This window comes from Limulus polyphemus, unplaced genomic scaffold (genome assembly GCF_000517525.1).
Source record: "Limulus polyphemus unplaced genomic scaffold, Limulus_polyphemus-2.1.2 Scaffold511, whole genome shotgun sequence".
NCBI lineage: Eukaryota > Metazoa > Arthropoda > Merostomata > Xiphosura > Limulidae > Limulus > Limulus polyphemus.
In genome coordinates this window covers 322,400-349,926 of record NW_013666121.1, presented here as the reverse complement: position 1 = coordinate 349,926, position 27,527 = coordinate 322,400, and the positions used below count along the sequence as shown (strand labels likewise).

The 27,527-nt window shown below is 34.8% G+C and overlaps 2 protein-coding genes across 2 annotated transcripts in view; one reads left to right on the top strand and one right to left on the bottom strand.

Annotated features, from left to right (window-relative positions):
• Positions 1 to 27,527, bottom strand: part of LOC106458768 (RNA-binding protein 38-like) — a 103,484-nt gene that overhangs the window by 40,292 nt on the left and 35,665 nt on the right. Inside the window, exon 3 of the mRNA XM_022385088.1 lies at positions 20,836 to 20,890. Coding sequence (XP_022240796.1) covers positions 20,836 to 20,890 — 55 coding nt within the window. The remainder of the gene's footprint in view (positions 1 to 20,835; positions 20,891 to 27,527) is intronic.
• On the top strand, positions 966 to 3,035 carry LOC111085621 (prisilkin-39-like). The gene is made up of 3 exons (XM_022385091.1): positions 966 to 1,022; positions 1,738 to 2,044; positions 2,920 to 3,035. Exons 1-2 carry the CDS (start codon positions 1,011 to 1,013, stop codon positions 2,032 to 2,034), a joined length of 309 nt encoding a protein of 102 aa, XP_022240799.1. The 5' UTR covers positions 966 to 1,010; the 3' UTR covers positions 2,035 to 2,044; positions 2,920 to 3,035.

Genomic DNA, 27,527 nt, shown 5'->3' with positions numbered 1-27,527 from the left:
ACAATACGAATACAGGAACCACAAAGAGCAATGACACATAGATGATGAATACATTAACGGTACAAAACATTGTCACAGAAAATGCGAAACAAAGCTAATAAGTTGTACAGTGCACAAGTATTTTTTTATTTTTTTGTAAGCTCTTTACTTTACACAAAGCAGCATACCTTATTTTCATTCTACTATACAGTTTATCATTGTCTGATAGGGTAATATTGTCCATACGTCTTGTATTACGCTCAAGAAATGAGCCAAGTTGTTTCATCGCCTTTTGACCTTCCCGATTTTTACATTAACCTATAAAGCCTCTAGGTTATTCATATCGAGATTTTTTGAAAGCAAAGATATTGTTATGAGTGTTTCATCGGCCTCTTTACTGTCAAGATATCGTTTCACCACATCTTCTGTACGCTTGGAACCTGCTGGGAGATCAATTCCAGCCCACTAAATTATGTTTCTGGGGTACTGGCATCAGAATCTGCCTATTCTTGTCAGTAGTTAGAGTGTCATCGGTAGAAGCGGTTTTATATCCCCGACAACGTTGGCTGAGATGCAGCCTCAAACTTGTATTCCCTCCGTTATGTTTGACTGTAGGTGATATGTATTAATTATGATACCGTTCTTCTCTCCACTGTCGAACAATCGACGTTTTTCAATCTGTTATTATATACTATTATGCTTTTATACTATTATAGTTAACGCATTTTACTGTAGCGGAAGTATAACTACAGTGTTATAAACATTTTCCATAATGTAGCAATAGATACGAAGGGGTGGGGCGGGAAATGGCATTGAACATATTTACGTACCAGTCGAGTCAAGCATTCCATGAAAAAAGCCGAATCAAGAAAGAAAATTTCTATACAAATATTTAGGTAAGACCTCGGTAGTATATGTCTAACAACTGACAACAACTACCTTACTTTGGGTATAAAAGGGGCTAAGTTCTTTCTTCCAGACCAATTCTGCTCTTGTAGTTACTGTCTACAGCTTCTCAGAAACCCAAAGCCATGAACACTTTGGTAAGCCAATGTCACTGTAATTCTTTGATTGAAAATAGAAATTACACACTATTTTTATGCTTCGAATATAAAACAAATATAAAACCTACTCTACACCAACTTGTTGTACCCTCAGTTTCTTAAAGCTACAATAGTCACAATTTTAATTAAAATGGCGCTTCTATTTCGTAGATTGCTAAGATACAAGTTGCCAAGAAAGGAAACCTCATAAACATACTAGAAGTAGTTCTCGTCAATTTATAATAATATTTGATTTTTGTGATCAGCAAATATAGTAGAGACGAAACCTTAAAGCAAAATAACTTTATAAAACTAATAATTTTGTAATTATGGAGGTAGAAAGTGAATGGTAACGTATTCAATATTTTAAAGAATATATATTATAACTAATGTTATATGAACTACTAGTAAATAATGAACAAGAATATTATAGCTAATGTTATATGAACTACTAGTAATTAATGAACGAGAATATTATAGCTAATGTTATATGAACTACTAGTAATTAATGAGCGAGAATATTATAGCTAATGTTATATGAACTACTAGTAATTAATGAACGAGAATATTATAGCTAATGTTATATGAACTACTAGTAATTAATGAGCGAGGATATTAAAGCTAATGTTGTTCTATTTCTAATACTTGAAAATTAAATCATTCAGTAACACAACCATACATTGTAAATATTATATATAAACATTTTTTGTTTCAGTTGACCCTCACTTTTCTCGCCCTATGCTCTGTGGCATTTGGTGGCTTGCTGGGTGGTGGTGGTTTTCCAGGTCCTTTTTATGGAGGTTATTATGGAGGAGGAGCTGTAACCGGTAGCTCTGCCGTCACCCATAGCTTCGACAACCAGCGTGCTTTGACTGGATACGGGTATGGCTTCCCTGGATTCGGCTATGGATATGGTGGTTATGGTGGCTACCTTGGCTATGGTGGCTACGGTGGTTATGGTGGCTATCCTTATGGAGGTTATGGCTATGGTCTTGGCTACAAATTCCACTAAACTCCTATTGGTAAGATTTCAATTATTCTAAGTGTAGTATAGCACGTATGTCTTAGTGTAGAACATAACCGTACACAATCTTCTTTGTTTAAATAAGCATGGAGTTTAAAGTCTTGGTATCCAAGGTATGGAACTGAGCTGAAGAACTCGTTATCAACATGTAGTATTTTATTACCGATGTCTGAAGCTTATTTTGGAGAAATAAAGCTCTTGGCACCAAAATGAGACTTAAATCAAATTTATTATCAAGGTTTGAAACTTATTCTATCATGTTTCTAGAAAATGTTTGAGTATTTAAACTTTTCACTTTTGGTTTCTGAGAAGGAGAACAAAATTTTCTGATGATTAGTTTATATAAAAAAATTAAAGTTTTTATTGTTGATTAAACTTGATACCTCTTTCCCGCTCAAAAATTAGTACTGATTGATTGATGACGTAAATTTTTGTGATGGTTAAGAAAATTTTGTACTTTGCCTCATAATGTTAAAACGATTCAGATAATTTAAATAACTACATTTCATTCTTGACAACGCTGAACCACAGAGATCAGTACATTTATACGAGGTTTATTGAAACTTTATCAAGTTGATACTTTTAACTGTCACTTAATTTTTCTTATTTTCTTATTATAAAAATATTGGATGATTTGGAGTTTTTTTTAGCGTAGCTTGTATTTCATTGTCGAAACAACATTATTTTACAATTGCATTGGTTTAGTGACGTCGTATATAAATAGTTTGATCTATTTTGTCACGCATAGTTTAGATAACCATTGAATAATGTTTTGGTTTATCATTTTATATATTCTGTTGTGATACAAATAAAAATTCTCGAAAGTTTGGAGTTTATACAATAACAAATTATCTTTTCATTTTATTCTTTTAGGAAAATACAAAGCATAACCAACGAAAAAGTCAAGAAATACCGAAAAATCATTAGATGTACTGTACAAAGTGTTTTGGAAATGTGTAAATGACTACAACAATAAAATTATATTTTGCAACAAACCAGAGTCATAAAGTTAATTCAGTTTCATATAACCCACATTATGACGATGAACAAAAGTTGTGGTGTACAAATATATAAGCTAATTCAGTTTAATATAACCCATATCATGACGATGAACAAGAATTGTGGTGTACAAATATACAAGTTAATTCGGTTTAAAATAACCCACATCATGACGATGAACAAGAGTTGTGGCTACAAATATACAAGTTAATTCGGTTTAATATAACCCACATCATAGCGATGAAAAAGAGTTGTGGTGTAAAAATATACAAGTTAGTTCGATTTCATATAACTCACATCATAACAATGAACAAGAGCTGTGGTTTACATAAAGATAATTTATATATTATGAAATGATTGAATTAATGGTTTACATTGTACATTTTATCTATCACAATATTACCTTGAAAGAAAGTTTTAGTTGATATGTTTGCTATCAATGGATATTTAGACATAATTTGTATTTATATGCAAAATAAAAGACCATGAAATAATGATGTAAAACATTATAAAAACACTTTTAGCACGCAGCACAGTATTACACTGTCATAAAATATGGAATAAGAAAACAAATCCTAAATGCTCCAGTAGACTCTAGCCACATAAATATAATTGTTAATGGAATTCATCATGTCTCCTTTTTTTTAAAAAAAAAAAAGCAGTAGATTTAAAAAAGGAGAAGTATTAGGAACTTATTTCTATTGTATACTTTCATCGATAAATAAATATCAATATAGGATACTTTATGATATTGAAATATACAACTAATGTTAACTCGTTTATTTGTAAGTATTAAATTTAGCTCTGAATAATAATAAAAAAACGGGTATTGAAACTCGGTTATTAGCGTTGTAAGTCCGCAGACATGTCGCTGTGACACTGGGGGACCTATCTGAATGCTACATCTGCACTGTCCCACCAAAAGTCATGGGACACACCTCTGGTTGCAGGAAAACGGGTGTGACGACGAAATATGCAAATAGTTTGGCCTATAAAGGTGATCAGCGGTTCGCTCGGAAGTCATTTTCGAACTTGTACACTGAATGATGAGTATACGGAAAGAGCTAAAAGAGTTTCAGAGCGGAAGAAGATTTGGATGTCATTGTGGAAAATGTCTGTACGTGCTATTGCGCAACAATTAAACATTCCAGAAATGGAAGTCGACAGGTAACAATGAGCCCAAGAAACGACCAGGTAGGCGTAAAATACTGACTGATAGGAGCTGACGCACCTTGAGAAGCCTGTTTACCTCATCTTACTATCAGAAACGAGAAAATCTGTGTTTGGATATGCGAGCAGCCACAGGCAATCCTATAAGTATTTCCAGAGCTGGATGCCATGAATTTTCACGGAAGAGCTGCAGCCCACAAGCCGTTGATAACAAAAACAAATGCACTCCGTCGAATGGCATGGGGCAAGGCACACCGAACCTGGACCGTGGATCAATGGAAATCGGTCCTGTGGAGAGACGAGTCACGCTACACGCTCTTCCAGTCTGATGGAAGTGTTTGGGTATGGAGGAAGCTTGGAGAACTCTTATTACCTGAGTGTGTTGTCCCAACAGTGAAGTTTGGAAGTAGTGGTATCATGATCTGGGGGTGCTTCTCGTGGTATGGACTAGGTCCACTAGTCGCAGTGCATGGATCCATGAATGCTGAGTCCTATATTGATGTTCTGACAACACGCTATTGCTTTATTGGAATAAAGACATGTTTTATTCAAAACTACCCCTGTCCCATAACTTTTGATGGATTAGTGTATATACGATTAACTGGGCAAAAAAACTACATTTTATACTGTTTACAGTAGCAGCAAAGTTTCAAACAAAACTTTTACTAAAACAATAAATTTACACTATTTACAGTGTCAAATGTAACATATGTATCGTAATTTTTAAAAGTGTATTTGTTAACTTGAATTATTTAATAGTTTTAGCACAAGTGATAAAGCTATATATATATTGCAATTGTTAATATAAATATTAAGTCAACCAAAAATGGCTTGTAATTTGAAATGGAAAGCGTTTCATAGATACGAAGTTTTTATAAAGCAGTTACACCTATTTTCTATGGCTGTTATATTGCAATGAGTCACCCGGTTTTACCGTATTCTTAATAGAAGTGCACCGGCCCGACATGGTCAGGTGGTTAGGGCGCTCGACTCGCAATCTGCGGGTCGCGGGTTCGATTACCTCCACACCAAACATGCTCGCCCTTTCAGCCGTGGGGGCGTTATAATGTGACGTCAATCCCACTATTCGTCGGTAAAAGAGTAGCCCAAGAGTTGGCGGTAGGTGGTGATGACTAGCTGCCTTCCCTCTAGTCTTACACTGCTAAATTAGGGACGGCTAGCGCAGATAGCCCTGGTGTAGCTTTGCGCGAAAATTCAAAAACAAAAACAAACAAACTCTCTGATCAGCAGGTGTAGGGTAATAACAGAACACCACAAACAAACAGCTGTATAACGCCTTGTAGCAAATACTTAAACAGGCAGTTGGATGGGTACCTTAATAATACATTGCGTGACTGCTATACTGACTGAGACATTTTGGTTGTGAATATTTACTTATAAACTTCAGCGGAATAGGCAGTTGCTAGGCGGTAAACTATGATCGCCGTCTTTTCAATTGCAACCGAAACGTTATTACTTAAATTCAATTTCATATGTCTGGGTGAATAGCGTTTTCAAGTTGCTGTTCACGATATTCACTTAGCCTTAGCACAATCCAGACAGCTGTACTCGAACAATAAAAACAGCTTTTATAGTTAATTTTAACCAAGTAACGTCCGAAATGTATTAATTAAGTATGTATTACTGTTTTTGTTTTTTTTAAGAATAACAGTTAAAGCCATTATGATGTCGACGTTTAGTTCTCGACATCTTTGACAGTGACATTGTTTAATTAAACAGAAAATTTTCACGTAGCAGCTTGGTTTAAAAGAATAACTTTTAAGGTGGTATACAATTTAGTCTTAATTAACTGTCCTGCTTCTTACAATTTAGTCTTAATTAACTGTCCTGCTTCTTACAATTTAGTCTTAATTAACTGTCCTGCTTCTTACAATTTAGTCTTAATTAACTGTCCTGCTTTTACAATTTAGTCTTAATTAACTGTCCTACTTCTTTTAAGCTTATAGTAGAGATACAGCGTTATTTTATACAAAAATCCTTCGATTTCGAAATACAGACGTTCTACGCAATACGTTTCTTTAATAGAAATATTGTAATATTAATTTTTTTTCTGTCCATACATGGTACGTTTCTATTGAAAACAGCTGACAAACAAGCCATATTTCAAGGAATCTGTTTACGGAAAGCTTGGATTTTTCCTGAGAAGTAAACAGGTGTACGTATCCAGCCTGAAAGGAATTAAGTGCATAATTTCGAATCTGGTCTCATGTTGAACGTAAAACATATTTTCACATAAATCGCCTACAGAAGATTTTATTGTTTACACTTAATATATCATGACTTTTTTAAACAAGTAATTGATTTTCTAAGAACAAAAATTCTTCATTATTTTTTTATCTATTTCTTCCATTAATTTATACAGTAATTACCTTTTTCTTATATCTTGGCAAATTGATGCGCTTGCAATAAAGATGTAATGCTGCCTACAAACACTTCAAAGCGAGTATAACACAATTTAAGAATACTGTCTACGAGTGTACAAGCAGTTATGAGAAGTATGTTATTAGTTTATTGTCTTACAAAATGGCCCACAAAATTCCGTTTCTTATATGTAAATTGTAAATGTTCCTCCACAGAAAGCTGTACACCATCACAAAGCTACACTTGCGAAATTTGTTTTGTTGTTTAACCTGTAATGTCGAAAGAAAAAAGGTCCACCTCAATCTTTTTCGTGACTAGCATACCTAGAACTAAAATGTCATAACTTAATCAATAACAAAAATTAAGAATGCTTTTTCTACAAAATAAATACAGCAAAATATCAAAAGCTCAAGCCATCCATTTAGTGTTTCAAAACTTCTCCAGATTTGAGTCCGTGAGACTATTTAGCTTACATTGTTTGTTTTTCACAGATACTGAGTCAGTTTTGTTTGAGTTTGATTATGTGAGGTGAGTATAAAATGTTATAGGTTTTATTAATTATGGCATCTCATCGTGTGCATTGAAAGCGCCATCGTTTACTGTAAAACAGCTTTGCCACGTATTGGACTTTTTTTTTCCATGACCTAAAATCCATTAAACAAATATTTCACTGGATTTACTTGACTGTAGTATTAGTCACCCTATAATTAATAGATTAATAAACGTTAGAAGTGTTTACAAACAGCGGTCTGGTTGTCAAAGAATTTACCGTAACTTTTCATATAAAAAATGATTTTGTTCGAAAAAGTGAGTGTGCAGAGTACTGATAATTACATATGCCATTATAAATAAAAAATAATAATTGTCACTAAACTTCTAACATATTCAGACGAACGTTTAAAGCTCAACAAATATGTTGGTTTCAACACGAAATTAAAGGACTAGACAACTTCCAAATTAGAAAATAAACTTATTTCGACAGCTCGTTGGGTTACGATGTGACTTTTTTTTTAGGTTTCTGCTTCCGTAATAATTTTCATTTGTTTTGTTCTAGGTGAAGGCCTAAAATATTGTAAAAAAAAATTCATATATCAGATCAATACCCTCTAGTTATGATACGACCAACATATTGATTCAAAATTAAAAGTATATACAATATGAGAACCAGAGATTTATTTCTTTGTTTTAGACCAAAGCTAAGCAACGGGCTATCTAAGATGAGGGAGGCGAATTATGGGATATTGCAGGATGGAAAAGTGCCCCCTCTCCTACGAAGATTAGAAGAACCTAACAATAAAGTAGCCGTTTTATGCTTTTACTTTGTGTATTATCAAACTACAGTACAATTCATTACCAGGCTACATAACATTGCATTTTCGCTTTAGAACGTCAAGCGGTCCCTGGATTGCCAGAAGAATATGCATTTTCCCACCTCAAAATTAAATCTCGAATGACGTTGTTGTTGCGCTGTGTCAGCCGCAGGAATTGAACCACGAATTTTAGTTTCATAAGCCCTGAATTTTACCGCTGAGGTTCCCCGATGAGTAAGTTTATGGATTTAGAACGTTAAAATCCGCGATGGATACAACAGATAGCCCAATCTGACTTTGCGCTAAAACAAACAAACAAATTCACTACTGAGTCACCGAGGGACGGGAATCAGAGAAGACTTGAAAGTTACTGTGGGAGTACAAACTTTGTGAGACCAGACGAAATTAAATAAACATAATGTCAATAATCAACATGTATTTGCACCCCATTTTATTAACACTTTAACAATAATTACATTCAGCGCAAGGTCATGTAAATAAAACAAACCGTTAAAAGCATTATGTAAACTCACATTTCTTTGTTATTGGCACAAGTAACAGAATTCAAGTAATTTTCATGTAAAGTTAAAATGTTTATATTTATACAGCAGTCAGGAAATAATTTTAAATGATCACAAAAAAAAACTTTCTTTTTTGCTGTTTCAAATATTTTTTTAAGGTCTCCAAAATTTCAGGCGTCATAAAATCACTCTATTGAATTCCGAAGTAAAAACCTACCAATCAAACTATTGGTTACGATATATTATGCGCATATATACTAATTATGCGCTAAAAAGGCCGCTAACATGTCCGGTAGAACAATTCAAAGATTTCTAAAACACCAACTTTTTCATCTATTACCTACCTACCTGACCATGTCAGCGAGGCTACCCCACAGACGGCTCGGACTATCGCTACTGGCAGCATTAATATTTGTAGCAAAGAATATATACACACCCAGCATGTTAATATACCGTGAATAATTGTAAAATTAACAATATTTCTGTTAGTTATACATACAGGATAAAATATTACCCTCTTTCAGACTTTTAGAAAAGTTATAAATTATTCGAATTCAAGCTCTACGATTATCTTAGTATTTTTACTTAATCGTAAACCGATTAACTAGCAACAACAATTCGGTAATTCAATAGGTAAAACAGACAGTTCTTGTGCAAAAGTTTTTTAAATAAAATTAATAAAACAACACATCAACGTTTTTTCTTGCACAATAATTTATTTGTAAAGTTTAAAGAATATAAATTAAAAGTTCGGTGGAAATAATTCCGCCATCTTCAGGAGAATAAACCACCAAGTACACACGAAATTTCTTATAAACCTAATGTATGTGTATAATTAGCATGTTTTAACAGTGACGCCATTTACAACAACGATTTCCAAAAGTTTATTTCCGTGGCTCCTGGGCCTAAATCTCTATTTATATTCATTTTGTTTTAACTATTTCTAAAGATTCTCTTATATTTAGCTAATCTTTTTCCATTACCTGTTTAAGTATTTTTACATTATCCCAGTCAATAACATGTGTAGAATGTTCTGCCAAAGCCGAATCACCCGTTTTTAATTTATCCACCGCATTTTCATGTTCTTTTACTTTACATTTTAAGTTCGTACTTGTCTGTCCAATATAACTTAGACCACAAGTATGTGAAATTTTATATATACCATATTTATCCCTTAATTCAATTTTATCTTTCAAACCATTACTTATATGACTTAATTTTAACTATGGAATAAATATTACTTGGAAATTCATATTTTGCCTAAATACATTACCTATTTTTATTGACCATGGAGAAACATAGGGCAAACATATTCTTTCTCTACCTCCCTTTTTCGTTATCTGCAATTTAGTACATTCATCAATCACTACCTGTTTTAAATATGTTAATTCTAACAGCAATTCCTCATCATAATAGTTCTATAAACAAAATACGAAAATGACGACATTTTTTGGTGACCATGTGAGATATTGTTGTAAATGGCCCACTGTAAAAACATGCTAATTATACAAGTATATTAGGTTTATAAGAAACTTCATGTGTACTTGGTGGTTTATTCTCTCGAAGATGATGGAATTATTTCCACTGAAACATGTAGAGTTTTTAAAAATTTCTTTGAACTTATATTTTCTTAAACTTTACAAATACATTATTGTGCAAGTAAAAAACTTTGATGTCTCATTTTATGAATTTTATTTCAAATTCGGTAATTATTCATTGTTAATGCGCGGGCATGTACCCAAATACGCACCTTCTCGCGCATGTACCCAAATATGAACCTGCGCACCCATGTTTCAATATACGCATATGCGCGCACACATACCAAAGAACGCACATGCGCGCGCATGTACCCAAACACTAAAACACTTCTCACTGAGTTATATCGTTAAATCGGATTATAGATTGAACTTCAATATACATGCAATCTATGTATCTGTCTATCTATCTATTTATATATATATATATATATTATTTAAGAAAAAGAAAGTACATCAGAAGGAATGATAGCGCGAAATTATCGAAACTTAAATGAAATATAATAATTATTATTTTGTAATTTTATGCTTTCCTATATAAAAAGTAATTTTATGGTTGGGATGCTAACTTCAAGGAGAGTTTTGCTGTCTCCCCCATTGATGTCTTGTATTCTATTATCTCTTTCTGCTTATTAGCATTGTTTATTTATTTTTTTTATGAGCAACCACCTTCCCACATATTGCTGCAGACAGCAAAAGGTGGTAAAGCATGTGTTTCTTAAGAACCTAGAAACCTGAAATTTTGCTCACATAATAAGTGTAATATTATTTATCCAGGCATATTTTTGTGAGGGAAGCTACTGAAAAACCACATAGAAAAGAATATGTGACCACCATAGCTCCAAGGGCAAAGAACCTAGAAACCTGAAATTTTGTACCCATACTAAGTGGACCCTGAGGGTATGCACTTGGGTATTATTACTTATCTGCGTGCGAAAAACCATATAGGAAAGAAATGTGTTTGCCATGGAATGCTAGAGTGTTTTAACTATTATGGGATGTTTTAGAGTAGTTTTAACTATTATGGGATGTTATAGGGTAGTTTTAACTATTGTGGGATGTTATAGGGTAGTTTAACTATTATGGGATATATATAATCTTTATCGAAAAACAAGCAAGCACAACGACAGTCTCACATGCTTTTCTAATACTTCTCATGAATGATTACCTGAGGTACATACTCCTAAGCAGGTTTCCATAAACGTTAGACAAAGATCGAAAAAGATGGAGTACGACAGCCACCTTGACTTGGAATGCGGCTTTAACTATTAGGATAAATATCGTAAAAGCAAAAGGTTTTGAAATAAGCTCTTGTAAATTATAAATGTAATTTCTAGTTAAAATAAAGATTGGGCATAGGCAATTTTTAGATATTGAAAAAATGAGTTGGATAAAACAGACGCCAAAGATGGGGTAAATCGAGCCCATCTAACTCATAACAACTGTAATTTAAATTCTACATTTAATAAATGCATTCTCTCTTGTCAGCATCGAGCTTATAGACCTGGGAGGGTCAGGTTCATTTGACCTCTTCTTCTACCCAGCACATGAGTGATTCCTGTATAATATTAGTATAATTACTGCAAGAAGATAAGAGCTGAGCTAACCCATGCACTCATGACCCATTTAAAGGCCATGTCCATGTAGGTAATTATTGTTTCATGTACCATGACCACACATTGAATTGTTTAAGTGTAATATTTTAACTTACAATAAATTACAGAAAAACATACACAATCTTACGTCTTATTTAGTATATGGCAAGTTCCAGCTTTTAAGAAAAGTTAGCATATAATTTGAGGAAAGACATATATAACAGATAAAGTTTTAAATCTCTATGGTGTGATAGATGTTTGAAGTTCTGTTGGAGTATGTAAAATAAGGAAAAATAAAATATGTTATAACGACTATGTTAATTGTGTGATCTATATAAATTCAACAACCACGCCATGATAAACAATTAACCCAGCATAACGTTTGGTGTAGTTTAATAAAATCATAAGTGTGAAAGATTAAATGCTTAGATCTATATTGATGTATATACTCCTAGAATAAAGAAAGTTAGCTATATTATGTATCGACCATGCTAATATACAGGGGGCCACCGTTTTACCAAACTCTTACTTCTCTTTTCCATACATCACAAACATTTTGAAGTTGGAATCTGAAAATAAATTTCGTTTTTAAAATAAGTTTTAGTCCATGATTAATGTTGTAAGACTGGTAAGCTGATGATTAATTTTGGCACCCTGAAAAGTTGAAATATCTTTAAAAGTCAAAGAACAAGATTTAAAACTTACGCTCTCGCCTTTCTTTATTTTAATCTGAAGACTCTATATGTGAACATGCTATTCACCTCTAAATTGATATTTGAAGTCTACACAAGGCTAGCAATGTAAAAATATACTTCTATACGGATGAGCCGTGAAAAGCACAAAGTAGTTGAAAAGTGAGACAACGGATTTGGAAAAAAAAGAATGGAGTTGTTTTTAAAAAAATCACAAGAAATAGATAAGATATATTTATTGTGGTTTAAATGGCATTACTCCATAATTGCCGTTAAAAGCCTAGAATATTATTATTTTTTCGAATTTCTTGTTCTTGTTAGGCCTATTTTGCACTTGTTACCGAATAACGAAGTGTAATGTTTTCACGAAACACAATTTTCAATTATGACTAGCTTTAATAAATGTATCCTCTTAAATAGCTTTCGAATAACGCAAACAACTGTAAATTACGACATTTTCTAAGAAAGATGAAGACCCGGCATGGCCAGGTGGTTAGGGAGCTCGACTCGCAATCTGCGGGTCTTGGGTTCGAATCCCCGTCACACCAAACATGCTCACCCTTTCAGCCGTGGGGGCGTTATAATGTGACGGTCAATCCCACTATTCGTTGGTAAAAGAGTAGCCCAAGAGTTGGCGGTGGGTGGTGATGACTAGCTGCCTTCCCTCTAGTCTTACACTAGTAAATTAGGGACGGCTAGCGCAAATAGCCCTCGTGTAGCTTTGCGCGAAATTCGAAACAAACAAACAAGAAAAATGAAATTCTAGTTTCGTAATTGGCATACAATTAACCGACTTCGCGAGTCTCATTGTCTGATTACCTGTAAAAACGTCTGGATGGGAAAGCAGTTTCTCTCTCACTCTGTTTTTTTTTTGTACTATAAATTATTATACCATAACAACGATGTGTTGTGCTGTAGATAATATACTAGCAACATTCCATTTATGTCAGGCTTCGCGCTCTCTCTCTTGACTACTATAATTAGCCTAATGGTAAAGGTTAAACAAAAGATACATTCAAAAAGAGACACACCAAATGAACACTAAATCTCCTTTACTCAGAAATGCACGGTATTTAAGTAGAACGTACAATCAGTAGTTCATACAACAGCTTCCATTTTCACTTTTAAAGTGAGATTCGGAACACAAAATGACAATTGTACCTGGTTTGAATATATTTTGTTACATCTGTTCGTTTCCACGTGCATACGTAGTCGAGGTAAAAAGGACAACATTTTACTCACGCAAAGCATCTAGTACAGCCTCTAATTAAAGTTTTACTTCTCAAAGAAATCTAAGTCCTTATACTATAGAATAGCCTTCAGCTTAAATTCTCTTTAAATCGGTCGATGAATCTTTATGAAAAAGCATGGTTTAATCATTAGTAAAATAATTTTGATTTTTATTAACATGTAAACAAATTGCATTAAAATGAATACTTTTTAATCAACATTCAAATAATAACTATTGTTGGTTCTTGTTCCTTTTAATAATGACAGTAATTTTATTAAATTGATAAGATCACTGAAATTTTGTTTTTGTACAAACATCGAAACAAAAACACAATGAAACAAACTGGAAAACATAATTGCGAAAATTAATAGCTTGAGATTAATGAATAGGAAACTTTCGTTAAATGTAATGCAGCTAATCGGATTTTACATTCTACGTAAAGTAAATTACTTAGTCAAAAGCGATAGGATACTGAAATCTACTTCGCTTAATCATAAGAACCAGCTATAAAAATATGAGGTAGAATAGTTTATTATTACGAAAAACAGCGTAACACGTTGTACGTATATAATTTGATTTTGAATACTTATTCATGTAGAAACCAGTACCCCCCCCCCCATCTCCCGGTAGCTCAGCAGCAAGTTTGAGGGCTTATAACGCGAAACGTTGTTGTTCGATACTAGCAGAGGGTACAGCGCAGAAAGCCCGTTGTGTAGTTTTTGGGTTTAAAAACAAACAGGAAACATCGTCGCTGGCTCTTGTCTGTATATTTTTGTTAATTGTATATGAAAAATGTATACGATAAAACCACAAAAACTTAATACTTTTATTGAGAACTTTCCGTTTTAGGATTGGTTTGCGTAATTGATTCCAAACTATTTCACTAGGTCCGACGACACTACAATACTTATTCCTGTAACCTTTACACCGTAAACTGGCGCCCCTAGTTTTTGGGTTATATCTCAGTCTTGGTTGCTATTATAAACATAGAATTTAAGTCATTATATGTGTTTGAAAGCGCCACAAAGTGGCTCAAGAAGTTGGCTGAGAGGCGGTTAACAACACAAACTGATTAGTAAGTAAGTAGTCGTTCTTGTTTCAAATTAAACAATAAAATAATGATAAAATAATGCAACATTTCAGTGCCAACTAGAAAGAAGGAGAGAGGAGCAGAGAATGTTAATTGGTGTAATTACCACTAACAGTGATGACAACAAAAACTGGTAAACTTCCAAACACATTTCTTTAAAATAATAACATAATCGTTGAGATCTTGGGTTGTATTTCGTTTACGTGAAGGAGCCATCAGTATGACTTTCACCCGTGCAATCGAACAAATCATTAGCGATATTTACAAGTTGTAAGGGATTACAGAAACTTTCATAGTGAATGTCTGAACGAAGAGGCTATCTATTTCAGCGTATGGCTCTGTGTATTTTGTCACGTCACATTGTAATATCTTATATAACAGGTATTTTAAATATTACAGTGAACAGTAATATAAATAAATCACATTTCTTGGCATATCCACGCGATCAGTTATTCGATTAAATAGCCTACAGTATTTACATCGATGGTCACGTAACCCTCATTTTTAGGTATACTTAGAGTACAAGCCATTCAAGAATCTACAGTAATGACTAACATGATTGATTCATATGAAATAATTACTATCTACCATAAAATGAATTGAACACTCATTAGTAAAATCCTGAACTCGATATTCCGTTACCCAACAGCCTGGCATGGCCTGACGGTTAGAGCATTCGACTCTCAATATGCGGATCGTGTAATTCCATCACTGAACATTTTCGCCCTTTCGGCTGTTGGGGCGTTATAACGTAACGCCCAATCCCACTATTCGTTGCTAAAGCGTAGCCCAAGAGTTGGCGGAGGTAATGTTGACTAGTTGTCTTCCCTCTAATTGTCACGCAGATAGCTCTCCAGTAGCCTTGCGTGAAATTAAACAAAACATTCATTATCCAAATAGAGCTCGATTTGCAATTGCCTCTTTCAGGTGAGGCATGTCAACATCTATATGTCAACTTGTAGAAACATGATTTGGAAGGACAATTTTGTATATCATGTTTTCAACATTTGGGAGGCGTATTCTCTCGAAAAATCATTGAAGTAGCACGTGCTCCTTGTCCCTTTAAATTGTTAACCGTGAATAAGTAACACATTAGTGAGACATTAGTTCATTCGCATTTTACACAGTAAAAAGGACACAAGTTACAGAGAAAAGGAAAACCCTTATCTTACGAATAGCTTTGAATGTTACTGCTAAATATAAACGACGATATTTGTTATAAAATGAACTCGAAATAATTATACTGCAGCTGTGGAGTACTTTATATTAAAACGATCTTGGAGCCTCGCCACGTCGTTATTGTATGATTAACCTCGTATGTTCGTACTTTGTCTGACAACTGCGAATCTTGACAGTAGCCCTGTAGCATACTTTCCATTGCAGAAAGCTATATCTCAAGGCGGTTATGTATAAATCACACCACTACACCAAGTCTGCTTCACATTAGTCATCTAGTGCTTTAGAACAACTGTTTTCCAGCGCCCGTTTCAATAGTCTGATCATACAGAAATCTATATGCGCTGAATCAAGCGACTTGGCAGGTATGTCTTTGAATGGAATAGCACGAATACCCGTTGCATTTTCTCACTGTTTGAGGTATGTGAAAGTTAAGCAAGTATAATAATGGAAGCAGCTTGTGTACACATAACTTGTGTCGCCTTTGCAGACGGAAATTCTTAATTGTGTTGCGATCTCCTTGATTATGTTGCGTACTTTGCCTGGGACACTGAACAGCTTTTGTCTCTGATCTATGGGATCATGGATTCTCACCTGTTGCAAGAAACCGCACTTTACTTTCAACGGCTGGTGTACGGTTTGTTACAGGTCCTTACTGAATGATCCTGGTCTCCCAAGTTGATCCATATTCCTTTGTTTTCCAATGTCATTAAGTACATGGGCTATTACAGTCTTGGAAAAATTCTATGTCCCCGATCTGAACAAACTTTTATGATCTGAGAATATTCATATTTTGTATCGGAAAGGGCTGTTTCATTCCCTTCACAAAAGCGTTCAATTCTCAGTGACATCACACTATGTGCAAAACATAGTTCTGTTAAATGCCGTTCCACTGTGACTTTATATCAGCTGTGATTTTCTTGTGACTTTCTGATTTGCATATTCTAAATTGTTTTAACATAACACCCTCAACCATTTGTACACTATCTTTTAACTGAAATGACCTCTTGTAACATTCTAGTCATTTCAAGATATCGACTTCACTTAAACACAAAGACAGATCAATGATGGATTAATATGGAATAGCGTTCAAACGAATCTCACTAACGAAGGCTTAATGACTCATGTGTAAACCGACTTAAAGAACAAAAAAATGTCAGTTTATGAACAAAAATCATCAACAAGATCAGGATATGATAAACAGTGGTTACGATCGAACAGCTATAAGTAATATAAAAGCTACCTACTTGTAATATATATACGTTGTTTCCTGAAAAGATCTTTGAAATCGACATTTGTAGCTGGACGTGAGGTATAAATCGTATGTATGGTTATTTTCACAGCGAGGTGTACACAGCATTAGGTCTAAGGACGTCTATCCATTTGCTCAGCAAGACAGTATCCAGTGTCTCCCAACACACAATAATGCACAACTAGAGGGTGTTCTACCTTACTGGAAGATATAGATGACAGTAACATCACAAGCCTACCACCGCGTGATTTTTTTTTCTCCAGCATGTCTCAATATATTGGTTGTCCAGTGTTTCTCTTAGGACGCGCAGTTCTTGTGTCCTTGAATAGAATAGCTATCACTTAATAACTGTATCGTATGATGCGATGGTATTTTCGGAGATAGTGTTGCACAAAGCCAGATCGGATTCTACTTAAAGTACGTTAGTTTGTGTTTTACTGTTGAACAGTCACTATTTTGATACTGTTGACCAGTAATTGGCAGAGGACATTGAAAGGGTAGGGGTTCACAGGGGTTCATTGACAAAAAGGACACTTTCCAGGCATCGTAAGGCAAGCGTGTTTTTTTAGGGGTGGGCGGGTGGAGGGAGTGTTAAAGGAGAGTATGGGGACTGTGGGCTTCCCTTGTTACACATAGAGTAAAAACCATAAAAGCAACCAGCTTCTCTTTTATTCCTATTCAGTTGGTCTTACAAAAGTTAACAGTAACTTATCGTGTGTTAACACTTAATAGCATATTAAAATTATTTTTTTTACTATAAATACCTACAAGTCCTTGTGTGCCACTCATTTTAACGGTGAAATATTTTTGTTTTTCCTAATCACTCCCAGCAAGCAAGGTATGGAACCAGATGTATCTTTTCGTAGTCGTTGGCAATTTTTATGGCAGAGAAAAAAAAGGTCACTTTGGGGCATAAAGGCAGGAAAGCAGGGTCTTGAGTTCACCCAGGGTCCCCCCCCCCTTCACACGTCATTGCTGTTTAAAATATCACAAATCTCAGTTTAGGCTACAAACTAAACTTCTTGCCTAGCCGATGTATAACAAATAAAATTTCCTCCACAAATGGCTTGGCGTGACCCTAGTGATCAAAGTGCTCCAACTGTAAGTCCAAAGATTTATGGTTAATAACTCTCTGCCACAAAAACGTACTCTGTGCTTTGGAGCGATGAGTTCATTAAAAGACTAATGGGCAAATCCCACTATTCTACAGACAAGAGTTGGTGATGGGTTCTGTTGACCAGCTGTCAAATCAAAATTCTGACCAGTTATCCACAGGTGGCCCTTTGTGTAGCTTCTCGCGAAATTCTGAAACAAGCAAACAGCCCTCCTTTTAAAAATATATAAATTCATTAAGGCTCGTATTTCCCTAGAATTTGTTGTAGCATCTAATCTAATACTTTGGTGGCACAGAACAAAATGAACGCCTCCTTTCAGCCAACTTGGATATAAGAACAGGTGTATATGGTTAATTGTACTTCTTTGAGAACATGTAATAATAGGTGGAACGTTGGTTCTGCTGAAATAAACTCAGAAATCTGAGGTTTGATGTTTGTAATGTTAATTACAATTGTAATTTTTGTAATGTTTGTAATGTAATTACAATTGTAATGTTAAGCGATCATTCTGAAGATATAAAAGTGTATCTATAGTTAAAGTAGTAATAGATTGCGAAAACTTTAAAACAAGTAGTTACACGCATGCGTGAAATGAGCAAGTGACGTGTCGAGAAGAAAGAGGACACCAGATGTTGGGATAAACATCCGCCTTTAAAACCTTTAACTCCCTTGTGGAGGGGACTCAGTCATCGAATGGGATACTCTCCTCAAAATTTCCGGTCAAAAAGTGTGCTTTGCTGAATATTCCTAGTTCTATGGAAGTTTACCACTGAAGCAACACACTGACACATGTACTTAAAAATTGTTAGTAAGCCAAACTAACCAGAAGCCATCCCTGTAGATTTTCCCAACTTCGTGACCTCGGAAATTGATTTTAATTTTGTACAGCGTCACGAGTTTAAATATTCGAATTAAATTAGCTAAAAATAAACCTAAAGAAAATTTATAACGAGGTCTAACGCTGTAAGTAAAGTAAATAGCATATGTCATTACTTCTAATTAATATTAACTAAAACCCTTTAAGAGTGCAATCTCATAATAAAAGAAAATTAGTACTGATGACAGGGATTCAGTCTTTGCAGCTAATTGAAAATATTGTAGTAATGAATGAAATGTCGACCTCTTACGTCAAAAAACAGTTAATGATGGACGGATGGTTTCTGGATAGAAAGATAAATAGATAGACAGACACAAATTACAATACTCCTTTTTAGTCAAAATTCTGTCCTTTTATGTAATTCAAACATTTGATTAAATATATTAAACTGAGTGAACGTTCTAAGTGAATGCTATGCTAAACCAATAAAGCAAAATGTTGTCACAACATACTCGAGTTTAATAATGCCTTAGAAGGAACTTATTAGGGGTTTCGGCCTCTTATATTCCACCAATTATATACATTGAATAAAACTTCGATAACCTATCTCTTTGTTTCTTTTTTAACTTGAACCGTAAAAGTAAAGTTTTGCTTCATCGTTTCCGTCCACAAATACACGATGGGACACTAAATTATCGCTCTCATTTTCTTTTCATTTCAAAGTTAATGAAGGCATATGATATATGATCTTTCAAAACAGCTAATAAATCGTAGAAATACAGACGTATATATATATAAACAGCAGTGCAAATTAACTTAAAAATCTGTTGACATGTGCCTTACAAAGTAAAACAATAATTAAACAAACGTAGATTGTATTTATATATTCTCACCTTGTGGAAAGAAAAGGTCATAACGTCAGTCAAAAATTTTAAGGGATTCCAGAAATTATCGCTATTTCACTACACACACACACATAGAGAAAAAAATTGCAAGCTGAATGTCTAATGAAAAAAGAAAGTCAAGAAATATCTATGGTATTTGCAGTGAAGGGGGAATATAGGGCGTTGTTTACTAAAATTGTATTCTTTAGGCTCGGGTGTGGAAATGTATATTAATCTGAGTTTTCTAAAATAACTGCTTGACTAAAATTATTCGCGTTTTATCGTTTGTCAGTAACTAACAAAGATGGCACTGCCCAACCCTTGTTACATTCTATAGGATAATAAATATCGAATATTCCTAGTATAATTATAGTGGCTGTTCAAGCCCCAAATTCTTACTTCCCAATCTACGGTGTGTGTAATAGCTTTAAAAAAGCACTAAACTACAAAATATCTATAGAGTAAAATGCTGTATGGAGCGGTATATATATTTGGCATAACTCAAAGATATTATTTTTCATCTCACAATCATGAATTTCCTTTACAGGATCTTTTATATGTTCATATTACAATATCTGGTGTTCTTCCTTTCCCGTTTCTATAATATGTATTTAAATGTGTAATACTCCATAAATAACGTTTACAATATGTATGTGGTTTTCACTGATACTTCTGGAGTATGGTAGTCATTAATAATCTTCTTGTTGCTTTCTATCACGCAATGGCCACACTAACACAAGCTCTGCAGAACAAAGCTACATAATTAGTCAAACCTCTTTTGTTCTTGACTATATTGAAATATACGGTATAAGATATTTGACAGACTTCCTTGCTATGGAAACTAACCGCTGCTTTTAATCCAACCAGAAAGTCTGATTGTTCAGTATCTGCTAGTTTCCGTTTTTCTTTTCTTTCGGAAATTGGCTGTTTTAGTCAAATGAATGCTAAATCTTACATACGCACTGTCACATGATACACTTTATTATTACTACTAAACGACAATTTTAGCTGAAAGCTTACCTGTATTGACTTGGTAATACGCTAGGAATACTCGCCCTTACAGGTAGAGGAAAACCTGGAATATGAAGTAAAGGAAAACCAATTATATATAGTTTTTTTTGTTATTTAAAAAAAAAATATGTTAAAACAAAAAATAATATGAACATTACTGTACGTATAATATTTCCACAGCTTGACAAACATACTTCAAGTTATATCATTTGTTAGTAATTGACATAGATAACATTGCCCAACTCATGTTATAGGATATTAAATGTAGAAAATTCATGGTGTATTTATAGTGGCTCTTCAAGCGCACCGTAGATTTGAGAAAGAATGTGTTTGTAATGACTAGAAAGACCACTAAACTGCACAAAAGTCTGCACAGTAACACGCTGTCTGGAGTGGTATATGTTTGGCATATTTCAAAGTATTTATTTTTCACTTCACAATCATGATTCTCCTTTTGCATAATCTTCTATATGCTCATGTTACACTACATGCTGCTCATTTATAACATTTGTTTTTCATTCTCCGAAATCACATAAGCTGAATTCTCAGTTTAAGAAAGACGCAGTATTATTCAGTAATACGTCATGATTTTACGTTAAAAATTTGTTTGACTGACTATTAATCTATTTTGTGTTGTTCTGTAATAAACATATTATTGTTGATAATCTTAGTGATCATGTACAGAAAGTTTGGTTAGTGGCTTCATAACAATACCGTTAAAAATAAAATTAGTGGAATTTCAGCAATTCAGTATGTGGAGTGTGCAGCTACAACTAATACAGGTTCAGCAATTCAGGATGTGGAGTGTGCAGCGACAAATTAATACAGGTTCAGCAATTCAGGATGTGGAGTGTGCAGCTACAACTAATACAGGTTCAGCAATTCAGGATGTGGAGTGTGAAGCGACAACTAATACAGGCTCAGCAATTCAGGATGTGGAGTGTGCAGCTACAACTAATACAGGTTCATCAATTCAGGATGTGGAGTGTGCAGCTACAACTAATACAGGTTCATCAATTCAGGATGTGGAGTGTGCAGCTACAACTAATACAGGTTCATCAATTCAGGGTGTGGAGTGTGCAGCTACAACTAATACAGGTTCATCAATTCAGGATGTGGAGTGTGCAGCTACAACTAATACAGGTTCAGCAATTCAGGATGTGGAGTGTGCAGCTACAACTAATACAGGTTCATCAATTCAGGATGTGGAGTGTGAAGCGACAACTAATACAGGTTCATCAATTCAGGATGTGGAGTGTGCAGCTACAACTAATACAGGTTCATCAATTCAGGATGTGGAGTGTGCAGCTACAACTAATACAGGTTCAGCAATTCAGGATGTGGAGTGTGAAGCTACAACTAATACAGTTTCAGCAGTTAATTAATACAGTATCAGGTTCCTATTTTTCAACAAATATTTGAGCCATCTGTCAGCCACAAGATAAATTAATCGAAATTTTGCACAACTGTTAACTTGAAATATACCAAATTATTCATTTCTATTACTTAAAGCCGTGAAATGTCTGCAATTTCATTAGCTAATTCTCAAATATTTCATTTTTAATCTTCTACTTATAACCACAACTTGCCACAGTTTATTCTTGCAACTCCTACATGTACCCACAGACTGTTACAGTGTATTTTTGCGACTTCTACTTGTAACCACAACTTGCCACAGTTTATTCTTGCAACTCCTACATGTACCCACAGACTGCCACAGTTTATTCTTGCAACTCCTACATGTACCCACAGACTGCCACAGTTTATTCTTGCAACTCCTACATGTACCCACAGACTGCCATAGTGTATTTTTGCGACTTCTAAGTGTAACCACAACTTGCCACAGTTTATTCCTTGCAACTCCTACATGTACCCACAAACTGCCACAGTGTATTTTTGCGACTCCTACGTGTAACCACAACTTGCCACAGTTTATCCTTGCAACTCCTACATGTAACCACAGCCTACCACAGTTTGTTCTTACAACCTTGATCTACATCACAGCGTTAGCCACACGTCATCACTGCTATGTCATTCACAAGTAAACAGTATTAAACCAACTTACCCAAGTCAGGCGTTGGCGTAAATCTAAAACAGAAAATGTTTATTTTGTATGATAGTTAATGACGCTTGCCAAAATAAATTAACTCTATAGGGGCTGTGAGGAGATGACCATGCTGAGCGCTCGTATAGTTCCTATTCTGGTTGTAGGGAAGATTGGAGACACATGACTAGCTATCGAACATATTATACATACAGTAACACTCACTATCGAGAGATCTAAGAGTCTTACATTGAAATTTTATTGAAGTATGCCAGCCGTTCTCAAACTAAGGAATAGTTGGAATAAAGGATGCATAACTGATTATTCATAAATAGAGAGAACTAAAATGAACAACTTGAACAGACTAGCACGTTGTGTTGTATTTTATTGTACGCCATGATTAACACTATGTCACGCTTTCGGATAAGAAGTCAATTTTATCGCAACTCAGACTGTCGAGGCTTCTAACGATTTGAATACGGGGACTAATAGGATTTATGTACTTATTCAGTTATATCAAACAGAGATATAAACAGACAAACCAAGTCACCAACAGAAAAACAGACCGATCAGACAAACTATTCAAAGAATAGGTAGAACCGATGGAACAGAGTGCACAAAACGTGCAATTAATGTATATCTCGAAAAGGAAAACAACAACAACAAAACAAAAAGGTCAACGATTGGTCAGATATGTAAGTAGTTCATTGCACTAATTGTAATCGTAAAGTTACAGTCAAAGCTATTCCTACGTCTCTAAAGTCTGATATGAAGAAATTCCTATTATTTCTGACCCTTCACTTCGTGGAAGAGCATCCAAAAATAGAACTGCCATGAGATTCGTGGCCATCAACGGTTACATAAAAAAAAATAGTGATACGATTGTGACCCGACATTTCTCAAATGGAAAGAGACCTCCCTCTGTTGATCATTTTATAAGATATTTCGTTATATATAGAACGACAAAAATTTAAGCAGTACATTTCCTTTATATTTTCCTAGCCGTCCAGACGCTTGTTCGGAAAGTTAGCAGATCTCTTAACATATCAGTAAACAATCAATTCCAAGAAAGGGCCATATTTACTAAAGTCTTAACAAAAGTAGTACTCTGTGTAACGCAATATAAACCAAAAATCATAGCTCTTACCATCAGTACGAAAAAAAAAAACAGGTTTAGGTTTCGCTTTAAAGACAACACTAGATATCTTCGTCAGTGTCAGCTAAGTATATGTTTACTAAGATTTAGGTTTGACTGTAAAGATGAAATTAGATCTACTCATCAGTGTCAGCTACTTGTATATGTACTAAAATTTAGGTTTCGCTATAAAGTCGACACTAAACCTCTTTTGGTTTCTCTGTAAAGATGACACTAGATTTCATCACTAACATCAGTTATGTTTTTATCTACTATGATTTTGGTTTCGCGGTAAAGACGACCCTAGACCTTTTTAATTTTCGCTGTGAAGACGACACGAGAAAAAGGTACACGTTGTAGTTTGTATTAGTGACTAAAAAAACCCAGTCGAAAACAGTCAGATTAGTTTGTGAAGAATATCATCGTTGTTATAATAACAACGACTGAATAACACAGAAAAACTTTTTGCTGATTTAAAATCCAGAAACTAAAACAAAAAAGAAATATAAATAATTTTAAATTTCGCAAATAATTTCCAATTCAACGTTTTTAAAAATAAGGATTAAAGTTTAAGCAATGATCATTTGCGTTGAATAAAATAATTTTCGATATTTTCATATTTTTCATACTATACAATCAAGTTAGTCAACACAGCATGTATTTTAAACACTGGCATGTTTAATGTTTAGAGACTGGAGTTCCAGTGAGAGAAACAGGCCGGGTGTTTTAAAATACTTGGTTTGGGCTCAAGTACACAGTCATCAGAGTGGTGGTTATGTGTATGTTTCTGTTTAGTTGCTTAATTTTATCTTTCTTAAATAGTTCATTTCGCTTAAGGAAAGCATGGAAACAATGATCACGAGCCAGCATTTGTCTAACATAACTAAACAACTACTCTCCACGTCAGAAATAATTTTTACAAACCGATCCTATCTTCACTGACTTGTCACGCCGGAAGATGGCGGGAACGCAGGACATCTGGCGACGTACAAACCGCAGAAGGCCTGCGGAAACGAGAACTCCGAGCGGTACATCAACCACATCGCAAGTGTTTTTTGAACTGTCGCGTGCTGCGCGTGACGGACTTGAGAAACAGCTGGAGCGCTGGAACTCCGAGCTCGTGCATTCATTAAAACTCCATAAAATATGCAGACTTGTAGAATAATAAGTATATTGTTGTACATTTCTAACGTTACACATGGTAAATTTCAAACTTGTGTTTTCGCTTTGCTTTTTAAAGCTAAAGCTAAACTACAGTAGTATCGATCACCGTTAATCACACAACACTGTATTTGTTTGTTTTTTAAGCGCCACCTGTACAGACAGAATGACTCAATAGCACCGACAAGTGTAGCCTATAGTGACCTGTACTAAAATAAAATTTACCGAAGAGTAATCGTACTTTATTAGAACAAATTTGCATATGTTAATAAAGCGGCAACCTGTGGAGCCACGTGCGACATATTTAAGAACACAGTAACAGCGATGGAGAGATTTGTGGTTTAATAATTATCTCACAGCACTTTCCCAAAGAAAAATATGTGGATAGTGAAATTACAAAGAGATGCAAAACCCGTGATATACCACCTTCGAAGGCGACTCTCTGTAACATGGAGAAGATGAACACGCTCGCACGAGAGTGTAGAACCATTTAAACATCACCCTTCTTCGCGCAGGAATGCCACTACCACTGCCACTGTTAGAAGACTGCCTCACCAGGCAAGCTGAAGGGAAGATTTTTAAAGATGGTACCGATCACGTGTAAAGAACGTTTCTCATGGAATGGGAAAAGTATACTTCACAAAACACACAGAAAAGCAAGGATGACCTCTGTTAACTCTCAGCCGAATATACTAACCCCAATTATGCTAGATGAAATTCTTGCATTGTATGGCCAGTGTGAACGGAGAGGAAGAACAAAAACAATGCATGGCCAGTGTGAACGGAGAGGAAGAACAAAAACTTTGTATGGCCAGTGTGAACGGAGAGGAAGAACAAAAACATTGTATGCCCAGTGTGAACTGAGAGGAAGAACAAAAACATTGATGGCCAGTGTGAACGGAGAGGAAGAACAAAACCATTGTATGGCCAGTGTAAACGGAGAGGAAGAGCAAAAACTTTGTATGGCCAGTGTGAACGGAGAGGAAGAACAAAAACTTTGTATGGCCAGTGTGAACGGAGAGGAAGAACAAAAACTTGGTATGGCCAGTGGGAACGGAGAGGGATAACATAAACTTTGTTTTTGTTTTTTACGTGGAATATTGTTAATATTCATCAGAAGTACAGAACTCTTACACACAAAAGGTTAGAGACCACAGCAGCATTGCCTCTTAAACTTGGTCCAGAGTCAGGGATGGCCAACTTCTTTCTGCTCGTGGGCCAGTTTATTACCTAGACCTATGGATCCCTACCTTTTCACCACCAAGGACTCCTTTTATTTTATTTTTTCCCCACAGACCCCATGTTTTTGAAAGATTCCTTGTACCCAACAAACTGTTTTATTAACTAATAATTAACTTGTTTTCTCATTTTTCACTGTCAAATAAAAGACATATATAACAGAGTGTGCAATTAAAAGAACAGCAGTATTAAAATATTACTTGTTTAATGAGCTGGTTAATGTTGCTTTATTGATACACATTTTTTCCCACGAGGAGCTTAGCTGAATTTTTAACAGCTTTTCTCACATACTTAGAGAGCCAGAAAAATTGTGACAGTTATAGAACAGTTTCAGATTTTTACGTTGTTATTGTTCTGTGTCTTTCCGTGCATTATTTAATTAAAGAATATAGCTTACGAACCCCCAGTATTACCTTCGCTGACCCCAGGTTGGGAACCACTGACCTAGACTGTAGTTTGGGAGTCGAAATTCTACAGCCGGGTAAAGTACGTTCAGAATATTTGCTTCCAAAAAATATGTAAGTTGTATAGACCCTCAGTTATCATACGGGACTAGTTTGTTTGGTCACGGTTTCATTTTCTGTTTTCGGTCGGCCAAAATAACAGGTGATTTGAAAAACAAAAAAGCAAGGACCATATAAAATAACAGCCAATTGGCCATCTGTTGTCTAAATGACCACATTTTCCGCCGAAACCTTGACTTGTGATCTCTCAGTAACGTGGTTGTAAATATTGGATTACATGTGTTTGGTCACTGTTTAGATTGTGTTATCCACAGTACCAAATAACTTCGTATAAATCGCTCATTCTAAGAACATAGTTCCAAATAAACAAACTGAAAGTTCTAAACCAGTAATATCTATGTTACAAATATAATGGTATTAAGTTTATTTATTATATCTGCTATTGTGCGGCTATTTAACTGACCAAGACCACCAAAATTCCAAAAATGATGAATTTCACTTCTTCTATCCAGTGTATAGGTTTTTCTCATAGTGACTATAAACCACGTTCACACCAACAATATGTTTGATACGTTTTCACTATAATATAGGTCCAGCTTATCTCTCTTTGGTTAACTTGTGTTCAGGGTTACTGATGAGTAACTAGTATAACCCAATA